At 38.8% G+C, this 13,632-nt stretch overlaps 1 protein-coding gene across 1 annotated transcript in view; it reads left to right on the forward strand.

Moving 5' to 3' along the window:
- The window catches only part of LOC142979863 (uncharacterized), a 113,781-nt gene extending 100,449 nt beyond the window's left edge, over positions 1–13,332 (forward strand). The window contains exons 5-10 of the mRNA XM_076125076.1: positions 6,391–6,574; positions 8,529–8,670; positions 9,154–9,355; positions 9,719–9,875; positions 10,260–10,507; positions 10,857–13,332. Coding sequence (XP_075981191.1) covers positions 6,391–6,574; positions 8,529–8,670; positions 9,154–9,355; positions 9,719–9,875; positions 10,260–10,507; positions 10,857–10,978 — 1,055 coding nt within the window. The 3' untranslated portion in view covers positions 10,979–13,332. The remainder of the gene's footprint in view (positions 1–6,390; positions 6,575–8,528; positions 8,671–9,153; positions 9,356–9,718; positions 9,876–10,259; positions 10,508–10,856) is intronic.
- Positions 13,333–13,632: the final 300 nt, after the last annotated feature.

Raw genomic sequence — 13,632 nt, forward strand, 5'->3', positions numbered from 1 at the left:
CAATTTTATTGCTGGTGTTACCGTCCCCGTGGAGATCGTAAAGTACGCAACGGCGTTCGATACTATCGCGAGCGATCCGCGGCTGCTCACGCCGCGCGGTGAGCCGGTGGTGCAGTGATGGGCCGCGCGACCGCACCGCGCCGCCACCGCAGCCGTGGCTTTCATTCGTTTCTAATAAATTGATACGAGTCGCGAGGAGACGGTTCCGCGCGCGCCATTGGTCGATCGCTCCACGGACTTCGATACTCGGACCGCGATTGTAAATCAACTTTACAACCTTTAATTACAGATATTTGCCGTCTCATGTGAGCGCACGGGATATCGGAGGGCCGCGCTCGCGAAAATATAGCATAATAATGGGTATTGACCCGTAATGGCTCGCCGTAGGTACTATCGGCCCCCTTTGTCTTGATTGTTGGAGCGAGAGTATATTCTTTTCTGAATGATTGCCAATTACATCGAATGGCCTCCTGAATTCCACTGAGGCCTGCATTACTTCAATTTTTGTCTGTTTTGATTTGCTTTCGAATAAATGATTTATGTTATTGAGGTATCGGTATTGTATTGTGGCGTTTTCTGATCATGGTGCCGTTAATGTTGTTGGATGTCGGTCGAGGGTAGTGCTCACTGTGTGATGATTGTGAGTTTATGTAGTAGCGTCAGTAAGTGGTAGTGCGAGGGTGTGCTGAGGATGGTAGGATGGAGGGGAGGGGGGAGGTGTACGGTGCAGTAAGTATTGCCACAATGTTGCACCGGATAGGGCCGGCCGCCGCTGTTTTAATGTCTCTCAGACGGAATTACGCTGGATTGTTCTCAAGTTTACTGCTCCCTTCATGATTGATCGTTGTATCCTCGGCCTTATGTCATTTTCGCGCCGTATCTCTCGGAATTTGCACTACAAGCAATAAATATTACATTGAGTTATGGTAATTTCGCGAAATTATAGCATATATGACTCCTTTACTGGCGAGTATTGTTAGCGTCCAAGCGGCAGTGTGTTGCGAACTTATTATTAACAATATTTAAATGATTGGTTCATATTAAAGGTTGTTGCATATGTTGTAGCGTGTTTTGAAGTGTGGAAATTAACACTAGAATGATCGCATTTCTAAATTAAAACCCGGCTCGGAGCTGTAATAAATTCTTCCGCCCATAAACTCATAACGACTGTCTAAATAGAGGCTAGCTGTCATTTATGGCCTTAATATATGAATTAAGAATACCCTCACTTATGTTTTTAATCCATTTTGTGATTTTAGGGATTTATATATTATATGATGCATTCAATTTTAGTAAATTGTTATTACTATGGTACACTGTTAAAATATAAAAAAACTGTTCAAGAAGTTTTTAAAATTTGTCATATTAAGTATTTACTTAAGTGGAAGTAGGGATGTAAATAAATATTTTCATTTAAATGTTCAATAGTAATATTATTAAAAACATATAATTTATTAAGAACATAGAACTATAAGACATTTAAACCACCAAATAGAGTATGTAATGACTCATAATACACCGCTTTATCTGCTTTCACTATCTCGATATACTATACTAAAACAACCGTCTATTCGCATGTTATGTGAAACAATTTTCTCCGATGCTAATGTGCAATTAAAAGCGCATGAGGTCGGCCACTTGGAGTAATACCAACATACGAATAATTGAGATTGATCGAGCCGTGGATCGAGTGGGGCGGCGCAATCAAACGCGAATTGGACCAATGGGAGGCCGGCGCGGGCGAATGAACGTCGCCCATTGGCGCGGCGCGGGGTGGTCGGCACAAGGGCCTTGATACCACTCTCGATAAGCGGGAGCTGGCCAATGTCGATCCGATCGATTATCGCCCGCGTCGTCGCGCGCCACGGAGCTCGCCGCCACCACTCTACACGCTCTACGCTCTACACACTCTACACACCTTCACCACGTCGCGCCGTCATTACTGCTCTCTCATCAAACTTTTATTGCACCATTTAGTATCTAAATAGCAATAAAACGCGCTGTTTAATTTATTAGTGGCGTACAAAATTTAATCTTCACCTTAATCTGGCTGTAAAACGGTGTGCAAATCAAAGTTGCAATCTGCAACACTTGAAACAGATTAGTCGGCTAATCGCGCGTTATTTACAATCCTTTATCAGCAGTCGGGGGCGGCCGGTACACGATTTACGACACTCGCGAGCCGCTCTCACAAAAGAATTAGCCTCTCTAAGCGACATCGAGTGCTAATAAAATACCGACCGAGGTGCGAATAATCATCGAGCAACACTGTTGACGGTGACGGCTCGCAATTTATTTCATACGCAGTTCCATAAATGCATGCACCCATAAAGTGAAATTCATAATACAAATTTAGCGTAAGGTTTCGTAGGAAAAGCAATAATTTGTCACAATTGGGTACGATTAGATTGGCTCCGCTGGCGATTTGACATAGGTCGTAAATAACGCTTCGGGCGGCCGGATTGAGTGAGCCGTCAGTGGACGCGCGGCGTCGAGCGGCGGGCAGGCCGGCGCGGCGGCGACGCGGCGCGGGCTCTGCTGTGTGGGCCTTTATAAATGGTACGGGGTATGCAAATAGCGCGCGCGCGTCGCCGCGCTGGGCGCACGCGCATCGAATCGCGCGTTTTCCGCCGCACCGCACGGAATGCGTTTTGTGGAAATCGTTATTGGGGTGATTGCTTTCATAAACAATAGCTTTTGTCCACGGGTTCTTGTAAACGCTGCGTTATTTAGACGGATAACGGGATTGTTCGCTGTTCGTGTGATAACGCGGCCACGCTTTACGCAATCTCGCTTGGAAGCGGTTCGATGTTGGAAATCGTGCTTTATCTATACCCTGTTCAATTGCTAGTAATTTGTAGTATTTACGATATTCTCGTAATGCAACGGTAACCATTGACCTGACTATAGTTTGTGCTATGATTTCATCATTTGAAAGATGCAATTGCAGGTGCAAACTATGTTGCTAGTCTTACCGCAGACTCAACTACTTAGTATGTTTGAAGCAATGATTTGTCTGCCTCAAATAGTCTCAACATATTTTAGATTGAAAAAAAAAAGGCCGTAAGCATGTATTACCTACATTATATACCAAAAGGTTAAACATAGTACCGTAGGTTTTCTAGCCTTAATACACCTTTTTATTAAGGCCTCCTTTCATAGTCACGAACAAATTAGCAGTTAGCAGAATTCTTAACAACACAACCACATGTCGAAAACACCCTTTTAGATCAAAGAAAGGTGTACAATCAACCATTTACCAGTGAAACGAGACCTCTGCAGTCTTAACTAACTCGATCACAAACCCATAAGTGACAGGTCACGTTAATTTGGGTGCGACTTGTCATAAAACTCGTCGATCGAGCTCAAAGCAACTTAGTAGGGGGCAATAAAGGTTGTCAACGTGGTGTGAACAGCGTGGGTGGCGAGTTACGTTCGAGAACTTGTAGTAGGGGCCATGAGTCATGTATTACGATCATTAGTATATATTGAAATGGAGTTGAGACCATTGCGATAGGAGTACTTATTCGGAGTAATTTGGAGTTACCTTATATAATAATATAGGATCTATTTAGCGTAATAGAGTGGAATTACTCACTTACTTAACCCTACGGTTTAAGACAAATATAGGGGAATAATAATAAATAATATGAAATTACTTTAACAAAATGTCTTTTCTATAATTTTCTGGTTAAATCCCAGAACAATAAATGTTTATATCCTTATGAATTCAAGCATAACTTAAGGAAAAATCATCATTACTATCGCGACTCTACCTACAGTCTCATTGAATAGGGGCTTTCTGTTACGTAGGTACTGTCTATTCACCAAACATAATACATACATTCGGCATAATCATACATTTGATTTTCCTCATACACACAATGTTCAATACACAATTCGACACGGTATATTACAAAATTCCAGGTAAACTTTCATACAAACATAGTATCTACGTTGTTGAGACCAATTCTGCGTCATCATGTTGTACCATTTACTTAGAACGTGGCAATTAATCTGAACGGGTGACGTAACCACCCCTTGCCTCCCTCCCCCTCGCACCCCGCCTCGCCCCCTCCCTCGCCCGTGGCCCAGATAACCGGGGGGATGATTAAGTGCAGACGGGAAGACGGATTGACAAATAGTCGTTTAGGTATTTCGCTAATGCCTCGCGCTCATCAATAAACGATCGACGCTCTGGGCTCGTTCTTGTTTAGGGAATTTGCGATTGGGTAATTGAAATGGGAATTGCTGGAGTAATTTGTGTTGCTACTGAGCAGAAATAGGGCTTTTGCAATAATTTTCGTGTCTATTAGATATGTGATGCTCAGTTTTAGGTACGATTTATAGATTATTATCTAGGTAGAGTCACTAACCAATACAAAATGACTATTTTTGTGAAACTCATTGCCAAAGATGAAATCATTATATCAAGAATGGGAAAGCTTAGGTCTAATTTATTTTATAAACCGATCATTTAATCACATCTAACACAACATAGAAAAAATACAAAATTATTTCATCGACGCTCTCCACTTGCTCGCTTTTTCAAATTAACTTGGGTATGTAAAACATAGCAGTTACTTTATATAATAAATGGATTGAAAGCTAATATAACGAGACGGGAACAGGCCGCATTAGACGTCTGTTACAAACGCTTGTAACTGGATACGAGCGTCGAAGTGACTTCGCAAATGTAACGAATTGTTTGCAACAATTATTGCGCCGGCTGATTGATTGTAGCTGCGTTTACTCAAATAACTAATGAAATTGCTTCAGTTATGTTTCTAAGATTATATTTAAAGTTAATGGACGGCTTTTCTGGAGGTTTATTAACTTTATTGGTGTTGTAGGTGGTATAATTTTATGTCGGTCTAGTGTGGTGTGATTTCTAAACATTCGTTCATAAATTTCAATTTGTAGTTGTTAGAAGATTAATTTTGGAACTAATTTCGACAGTCTCACTTCTATGTTATGTATGGTTATTTAATAGGTTTCAGTAGTGAAGAGACTAAATTATAAAAGTTATATAAATTGATTTGACAATTAAATTACTGTACTAGAGTAAGTTATTGTATTAGATCCGTCCTGAGCTCTATTTCATGTAAACAATAACTTTATACTATATTAACTCACACGTAACAGTCTAACGAAAACATAAACACAATCCATTGACAGTCGTATTAGCGTGGCCGAGCTTTTCCTTATGGCGAATACCATCCGGATTCGTCACGTCATACACAAGTTAACAGTCAAATTACAGTAAATCAAATAGTGGCAAAACTGGCAAACAAGCCTGTAGAACAAACGGCTTGCTTCCGCGGCCACACGGGCTGTGCTAAATCCGGGCTACTAACGTGCGCGCGCGTCGTAAAGCCACGATCTGACGCGCTTGCGCTACGCGTAAATCATCGATCGTGCGATGCGATGCGATTCTCTACACTCGACCCTTGTTGCCAACTTTTGTATGCATACGTACTTTTTATAAACTTAGGTTGCTAAATTTTGAAAGAATAGGATATTTATGTCCTTATATGTTATTCTTGCCGTTCAATTTCATACCTGTAATTTAAGTCATTGCGCTAGCAAAGTACTATAACCATATTGTCCGTCAACTTCGATCTAACTATAATCCAAATTGTCGTTTTTAAAAGATGGTCATTAGTTATGCATATCTTCTGGTATTTCAAAGGTTTAGGCTGCAGCCTCCTCCAGTTTATATTTACCAAAACTATCTCTTCACAGCCTAAATTGTTCTAAATCAGTTTTATTTCGAGAGCATAACAGACAAAGCTAACTTACTTATAATAATTCTATGGGTTCTTAAAATAAAAATCAATCACATTAGTTTATGTGTGCAGAACGACATCTAAGTTGGTCGTTCTTGTGTTAGTTGTTCGTTCGTTTTACGATGCTTACCAAGTGGGTACTAAAGGGTTTTACAGCTGGTAATAGTGGACGAATGCACTGACCGCCTCTATTCGGACCTATCTCACTATATTAACATGTTTCCTTATGTTTGTTTATGATCTGTATGTACTTATTTGTTATATTTATAAACGTAATATTGTAATTGCACTTTGTAGAAACTGCAGTCTTTTTCTTAACTGATGGATTATGCCATAATTATCTACACTAATAACTGTGCCCAGAAACATTCGTTAAAGGTTTTCGTCTTTATTTAAACGTCTTTTTTCTGCTATATTTTAGAAAATGAACTTCACGCAAAATAAACTGCTCCAAATATCAACAATCATTCTAGCTGTCTTATTGTTTATACACATGTCAAAATATATAGATACAACCAGGGTATCTTCTGAGGTTACATTACCCGTCCTTACATTCACGAAAATAAATCTATATCTAATTTTCCTCTATAATTTGTTACAGGAACACCAATCAACCGGCTCCCGATAATGGCGAAGTCAGTCCTGGACCTGTACGAGCTGTACAACCTGGTGATCGCCCGCGGCGGCCTGGTGGAGGTCATCAACAAGAAACTGTGGCAGGAGATCATCAAGGGACTCCGGCTGCCTTCCTCCATCACTTCGGCTGCCTTCACGTTACGTACACAGTAAGTGAACATGCAATATAATTGTTTATTGCTCTATGAAATACTGTTTCAGCGTAGTGTGAGATTTGAGTGAATCCGAAGGGCACGAAGCTGATTAAAGTCTGATGCAAATAAATCATACGGAATTGGTAGGTTAGGAATGTTAGACGTAGAATGCTTAAGTCTTGATTTTCAAAAATACCTAAGTCTTATACACTAATTCAACAAGATCAATAAGTATGCCTTCATTGCCTATTGGTCTATAAAGAAAGAGCTTTCTTCAAACAAAACAAAAGGCAATCGCATCACGAGTTCCAATAATTTAGGCCGATTCCATATCGGTACTTGTATCCACGCACATAATCTAGAGCTTAATCTACAAAAGAAACGTCTGTGTGGTCTAACCAAGTCAGGAGCTCCATATTGGATGGTGCTTTGTATCTAACCTTATTCAAATTCTCACGAGGAGGAGACAAAGACTGGTGCACAATAGAGTACGTGAGCCGCCGACGACAATATGACATCTTCATAATTAATAACCTCTAGCTCATCTCGGCCGATATAATTTCCCATTTATCTTGTAGAGTTCCTTCACCTCGGCTTTTGTGGTTGCCATAAAGGTGGTTTACTACGATACAAAATGTACGGCGGTTACGCACGATCCGATCATTTTGTACGCACCTTCTATTCACAACGTTATGTATGCGAGCAGTGACGTTAATTTTCATAATGTTTGAAGTGATTTTGTAACCAAATATTTCTGTTTAACTCGTTTCTAATGCATGCACTGTTCTACAATAGGCATTGTGGTAAAAGTTATCTAAGAGCGGAATATCGTTAACACGCCATGAAAATTGGAAAAACCATTCATCAAACCGAAAATAAATTCTTAGAAGTGATTCAGATTGTTAAAATATTTCTTTGTCTACGATTCTGAGTGTACTTATTTAGAAGCGGGTTACGAACTAAATTCGCATTAGCCACATACTTCTGGGGTTATATCAAGACAATAGACTATTTTTAATGCGTCTTAGCCGAGCAGACTAGTGACATTCATAAAATTAGTTGAACAGTAATGACGAATGTCGTATATATAGATCACAGTGACCGTTTTAAAGGTGGCGTTTTTATGACACGTCGGCGAGTCGCGTTATTGTGTTACGCATTAAATATGTGACCGCTTAATATGACATATGGTAAGGTAGACGCACAATACCGTCATATAAAATTGACACGTTACAGAATAGGATTACGAGTGTAATGGCACGTATTATACTTGAAGGATAGACTTTTGATAATAATTGGGCTTGAAATATGATTTACAAGCTGTCATGCCCCGCTCGCAGCAATAAAGATATTATTAGATTCGTTAAAAGGATTGAATGGTGACACTGACTTTGAAATGTTTTGATTTATCTCCTAGCTGATAGATCGGAGATTATTTTGAATTATAATAGATACTTACAAAATGTTTGGTCTTTGTCGGAGCCGCTTTACGGTTTCTTTTATCCTCTGTCGCAGTTGAAATACAAAATTCCTGTCCAGTTTAACGCGTCTATAAAGTCTTTTAGTGATCATAGTAACACCAGCGAAATAATTACACCGTGTGATTTATGCTTGAAATTCTGGAAATTAGTTATAATTTTGTAATTTGCATTTGTCGTTCTTTATAGTAACATTAAATGGTCTCCCCGTCTTTTCATACATAGGTAGTGTTCATGATATTATCTTTACAATTTAAAGAATTTGTCGTAGAATTATATAATAGAAAATCTTGGTAATAATAAAATTGTCATTATTGACGCCGTATCTAAAGGTTTAATAATAAGGATTTGGTAGTAAATTTGTTCCTAAGATCTTTACTAATATGTATAAAGCAACGGTGAACTGAAGTTAGCTCTACTTTTACCAAAAACCCATTAAATATCTGTTTATTAGTATGTAAAGGCTATAAAATAATATTTGTTTGTTCTAGATACATGAAGTACCTATACGACTATGAGTGTGAGAAGAAGAACCTGTCGACCCGCAGTGAGCTGGACGCCGCCATTGAAGGCAACAAGCGCGAGGGTCGGCGCGCTTCGGGACAGTATGATGCTCAGGCTGCGTTAGCTATGGTGAGGATATAACACAGTTTAAATTGAATGTTAGGGTTCAAATACTTTGTTTTAAAGAAGGAGACTTATATCTTGACGCATGGGTTTTCCAAGGTTCTGTACCATTAATGACTTACTTTATATGTCAGTCGCAAGCCCAGCTTCTGACTTAATTGTACTTTTTTACGCGTAACTATTTCTTCCGTTATTAAATTATACGTAAGCATACATTTTCATATAAGTAACTTTCAGCGGGGGAGAACACTAAGAAATGACAATTAATTAATTAATGGAAGAAATGCTTAAAGGTCTCCTTGTCTCTTAGAAACGCAGCGTCTCTGCGTATGGTCGTTAGTTTTGTTTCCTTCTTCCAAGTTTATCAAAAAATCTTTAAGATTCCCTCCCAAGTACCTATAATAAGAGATATATAATAGTCATAAGTACAATATTAAAACAGTGTACTATATCGAATCAATTCTCCTAACGTAGATACCTCCATTCCAGCCGCCTCTGAACCGTGGCGTGCCCGCGTCGCTGGCGCAACTGTCGCAACACATGCAGCCGTTGTCGCTGTCGCTCGGCGGCGTCGCTCCCCGGCTGCCGCCGTTGCCGCCACACGCGCCGCATCTCGCGCAACACGATATTGAGTACAGAGTCCGGGAGTATATGAAGATGATTCAGCAGCAGAGGGAGCTTATGAGAAATGGTAAGTAAATAATGACCTTACATTATTTTTTTCTTAAAAAAAAGCCATAGCTTTCTTTTTCGCATCGCATTCTAAATGCCTCCAGACAAAGCGTAAGCAGAGACCGAAAATGATACTTTTGATATCCTCGTCGATCACGAAACAGCGGACCGGAATCAGCGCATGGTCTAAGAATGTTAAATAAAATTTGAGTGACCATAGTCATTTTCTATTTGTCATGAAGAATCATCAAACCTATCTAATTTGTATGTGGTGTTCTTTCTGGCCTCCAGAAAAACACTGCGCTTTCTTATATCTCCATAACTTTTTAAGGACCAAAAAGAAATTATGAAATTTTACTTAAATTACTATTTTATGTCCCAGGTTCCGAGTCCCCGCCGAGCGTGAACGGTCCGGCGCCGATCATGTCCCCGCGCGACGCGGCCGCTCTCAGCGCCATCGACGTGTCGCGCCTCACGCTCTGGTCCCTCTACAACAACAACAACAACAACAGCCCACAGCCTGATCTCGAACCACAACGGTAAGAATACATACAACATCAAGCTAGAGATATTACTATTAGCCTTTGGTTAGCTTAATACCAGAATATTGATCGAAACGATCACTATTATTTAGTTAGTTAACATTTGAAAACTTGAGTTCAATTCTCAGATAACGATAAAACAACCTCTAAATGTTGAAAATGTAGTTTAATATACCTAAGCAGATTGAGGTGTTAATCACTCTTAAAGCTCTCAAGTTATAAAGAAAATCCGTGTAGCTAAATAGTGTTTCAAGATAGTAGTTTTTCAGTAGATCAAATGCAAATGAACGCATAAGAGTGATTTACACTTACAACATCTCCTATAAGTCGAATCAAGTCATAATATAACAAAGAGTTAACAAGTTGACTTGTAACTCACAGCGAAGCACTAAACCTGAGCGAGAGCCCGAACTCTAGCGCGTCGGGGGGCAAGCGCGAGGCGTGCCGGTCGCCCGCGCCGCCGGCCAAGCGCCGCACGCCGCGGCCCGCGTCGCCGCGCGCCTCGCCGCCCTCGCCCGCGCTGGCGCCGCTCGCGCGCGCGCGCCTCGACCCGCCCTCGCCGCCGCACGCGCTCAACGGAGGCAACGCCAACGGAGTCAACGGCGCTGCCTTCAAGATCACCACTAGAGGTAACTTCTTATTAATTTACTGTAATTTCATATTTTTTATTGATAGTGAAGTTTAGTGATAGCAGATGGACCTTGCTATACCATGGTCACATTTGTTAGTAGTTTTATGCAAAGCCTTTGGGCCACAATTTTATCTACTGCTTCTAAAATTTCAGTCCCTATGGATAGAGCCTTGCAGAGCTAGGAGCCGCTCAGATATGTGTGGATAGATATTTACACTTTAGTTTAGATCTAATCATACACGTGTCATTTGAAAGCAGGTGTTAAGACCACACCCAGAAGTTATTTTCAGCGCATTTTCCAATTGACTTCTTACTGTCAGCATCTAACAAACGATTATATTTTACAGGTGACGCGAGCACAGGTGACCAGCAGCTGGTGGTGTCGATAGAACTGAACGGCGTCACTTACGAAGGCGTACTGTTCCCTGCCAACAACTCACAGAATGGACACAGGCAAATGGTCTCCTAAACACATCAATACATTTCGTAGGGTAGTTCTATTATATAACGTTTGCAAACGACCAGTATTTTAAAGCTATGACAGTTGCGTTCCAAATTTTGAATTCGATTTGACATTTAAATTGAATCTGGCATTAATTTTTTTTTAATGCTCAGGTGTTCGATCATATACAGAGTGTTGCCGAATTGTCCATGTTTATGAAGTAGTTGAAATTAATAATGAAAGGAATAAAAGTGGGAAGTTATGGCTAATGAAAAGAGTGAAATTTAAATTTGATCTGTTGGCCTCTGCGGTCCATTTCTTCTTGCTTTCCCCCTTCAGAGCATAGGCAGTGAGTTTCGTCATCGAACTGTATTTTTGAAATTGAGTTTATGTCTATAATCCGCTTTTTTTGTTAGATCTAGACTCAATAATACTATTAAAACTGAGCAGCTACGTTTGCAATTTATGTTACGCTAAGAAATACTGGTCGCTTGAAGTAACGAAACTCTAAAGTATTGTTTTAAAGATTGAACTCAAATTATTCGAGGATAAGTACAAAATTTCACTTTACGGATCATCCAATAAAGATATTAACGTACTTAGTTATGTTTTAATGTGATTAAGTTTTTTTTTTGTATTTTTTCAAAGTATTTATAGTTCTCAAAGTAAATTACGTCACTGCCTAAAGAACGTGGAATTATTTGTAAATAAAAAAAGCAAAAATAATTTCTGCCTGTTCTTTAATGGATGTTTTGTATGATAATTTTAATACATTTTTTTATGATGTCATCATAATGTGACAATTTATGTAAATATAGTTTTTAGTTGGTATTTTATTTATAATTTGACAGATGTGATGAGTGGACAGTGTGGCGCGTCTGTTTTCTGTTTGTGTAGTGACGGAACGTATTTATATTACACTACATACTACTAGCTAACCGATGTCTAGCTGCAGAGCTGAGGAAACAAATTGAAAATGCAGAATGGCGGCCATTAAACAAGTTAATTATTATTGGGCACTTAATTTTGTAATTATAGTTTGTTCTCGTATTACTGCAGTACAGGCGTAAGGCTTTTAACCACAGCTTTCAGTAATGACTGCTATATTAGCTGTTGCATATTATTATAAATCTTTTTTAGACCCCATTCGGTTGACACGCTATTACGCGTTTCATTGCGTGTTTTATTTAACAGTTCGTTTTGCAAGTCAGTTGCTGACACCCTATGTATGCGTTGAAATTGAAATAGTGTAATGTAAATATGTCGCTGTTTTGTATATTATTGTAAATAGTTTTGAGCGTAGTAGTGCAGCGTTTATACACCCCTCCCCGTATGTTTGTGATTGATGATTTCAAAGGTGTATATTTTAATTTCTCTATGAAGATGTCAGTATTGTACTTAGTGAGTAGGTATTTATAAATTGTGAGTATAGATTCGTTTTCTTTGGACGGAAAACTTATTACGTTATCCATTGCGTTTTACTTGAGCGTTTTCGGTAATGGTGTTGACAATATGCCGCGATGGATTTGGGATGGGCGGTTTTGTCGTCCAAAGAAAACGGGTTTCCTTTTAAATCGTAGACGTTTATGAAAATAATGAATTTTACTAAAATCTCTAAAGGTTCACGTTTATTTTTTACTTTTTTATTTCAACTGCGTCATAGTTTTCTATCGATGGATCCACACTTTGTGTTTGTCATCGATGGGCTGCCTGTGACCGGGAATAAGTCTCGAATAACTTTGTTATAGTCAAATAAAACAAGATAATTGAATAGTTAATAAAAGTTGTTTTGTAAAAGTAAGGCTACTTAAATTTTCGTTCACAAATAGACCGTTTAGCATCACAAAATGCCATTTCCTTAGTTATAATAGTTAAGTTAAATATAAGTTAAATGGGAAGTGTTTGAAAGTGTCTCTGTTTCGTCGTGCAATTGCAAATGTCTTGAAGCTATGGCAGCTTGCCCTAAGTACATAAGTTTTTCATAAATTATAATAATCGTAGTGCAATAAGCGATATCCAAAATTACGAAAAAATCTCCAGTAAAAAAATCTTAGCGTTGTAAAAATATTGAAAAACGTTTTTTTTTTTGTAAATGACTGATTTTATGTTTTATAACTTTAGTTAATTTAATGTATTTAATTTTAAAGTTTATTGTGTAAAATTCGATTTACTATTTTAGCTGCGTACGTGCTAAGTAGTGGTAGAAGATAGTACATTCCTGACGATGTACAATAATTGTTAAGAGCAAACAATATATATACTGGCCTACTTATATACAGGTAGTGAGGCCAGGAGATTGCGCATTAGCGAATTTCGTATTACACCAAAAATTTTTGATGTATTCAAATAATTATACACGAATAAATAATTATGTATTACGATGATTTTATTTTATTTGAAACCCTTAATTATTTACTAAGTTGTAAGTTTAAGTATCTATGATAGCACTAGTCTAACACTTGGAAAAACTTTATTCTTGTCCTCAGACGTAATGTTCAACATTACAGCTATCTATCTAGTAATTTCAGGCCTACTGAAAGCCAGTATTTTACAAAAATTTACACACCAAAAGTTAAGGCTTATTAGAGCATATATGAAGTGGGTAAAAATAGTATTCATTTTAAAATTGCGACCACACATTACCATGGCTACGCTCTATATCATTATCGCCGAGGTGTATA

The sequence above is a fragment of the Anticarsia gemmatalis genome, chromosome 17 (genome assembly GCF_050436995.1).
Source record: "Anticarsia gemmatalis isolate Benzon Research Colony breed Stoneville strain chromosome 17, ilAntGemm2 primary, whole genome shotgun sequence".
Taxonomy (NCBI): Eukaryota; Metazoa; Arthropoda; class Insecta; order Lepidoptera; family Erebidae; genus Anticarsia; species Anticarsia gemmatalis.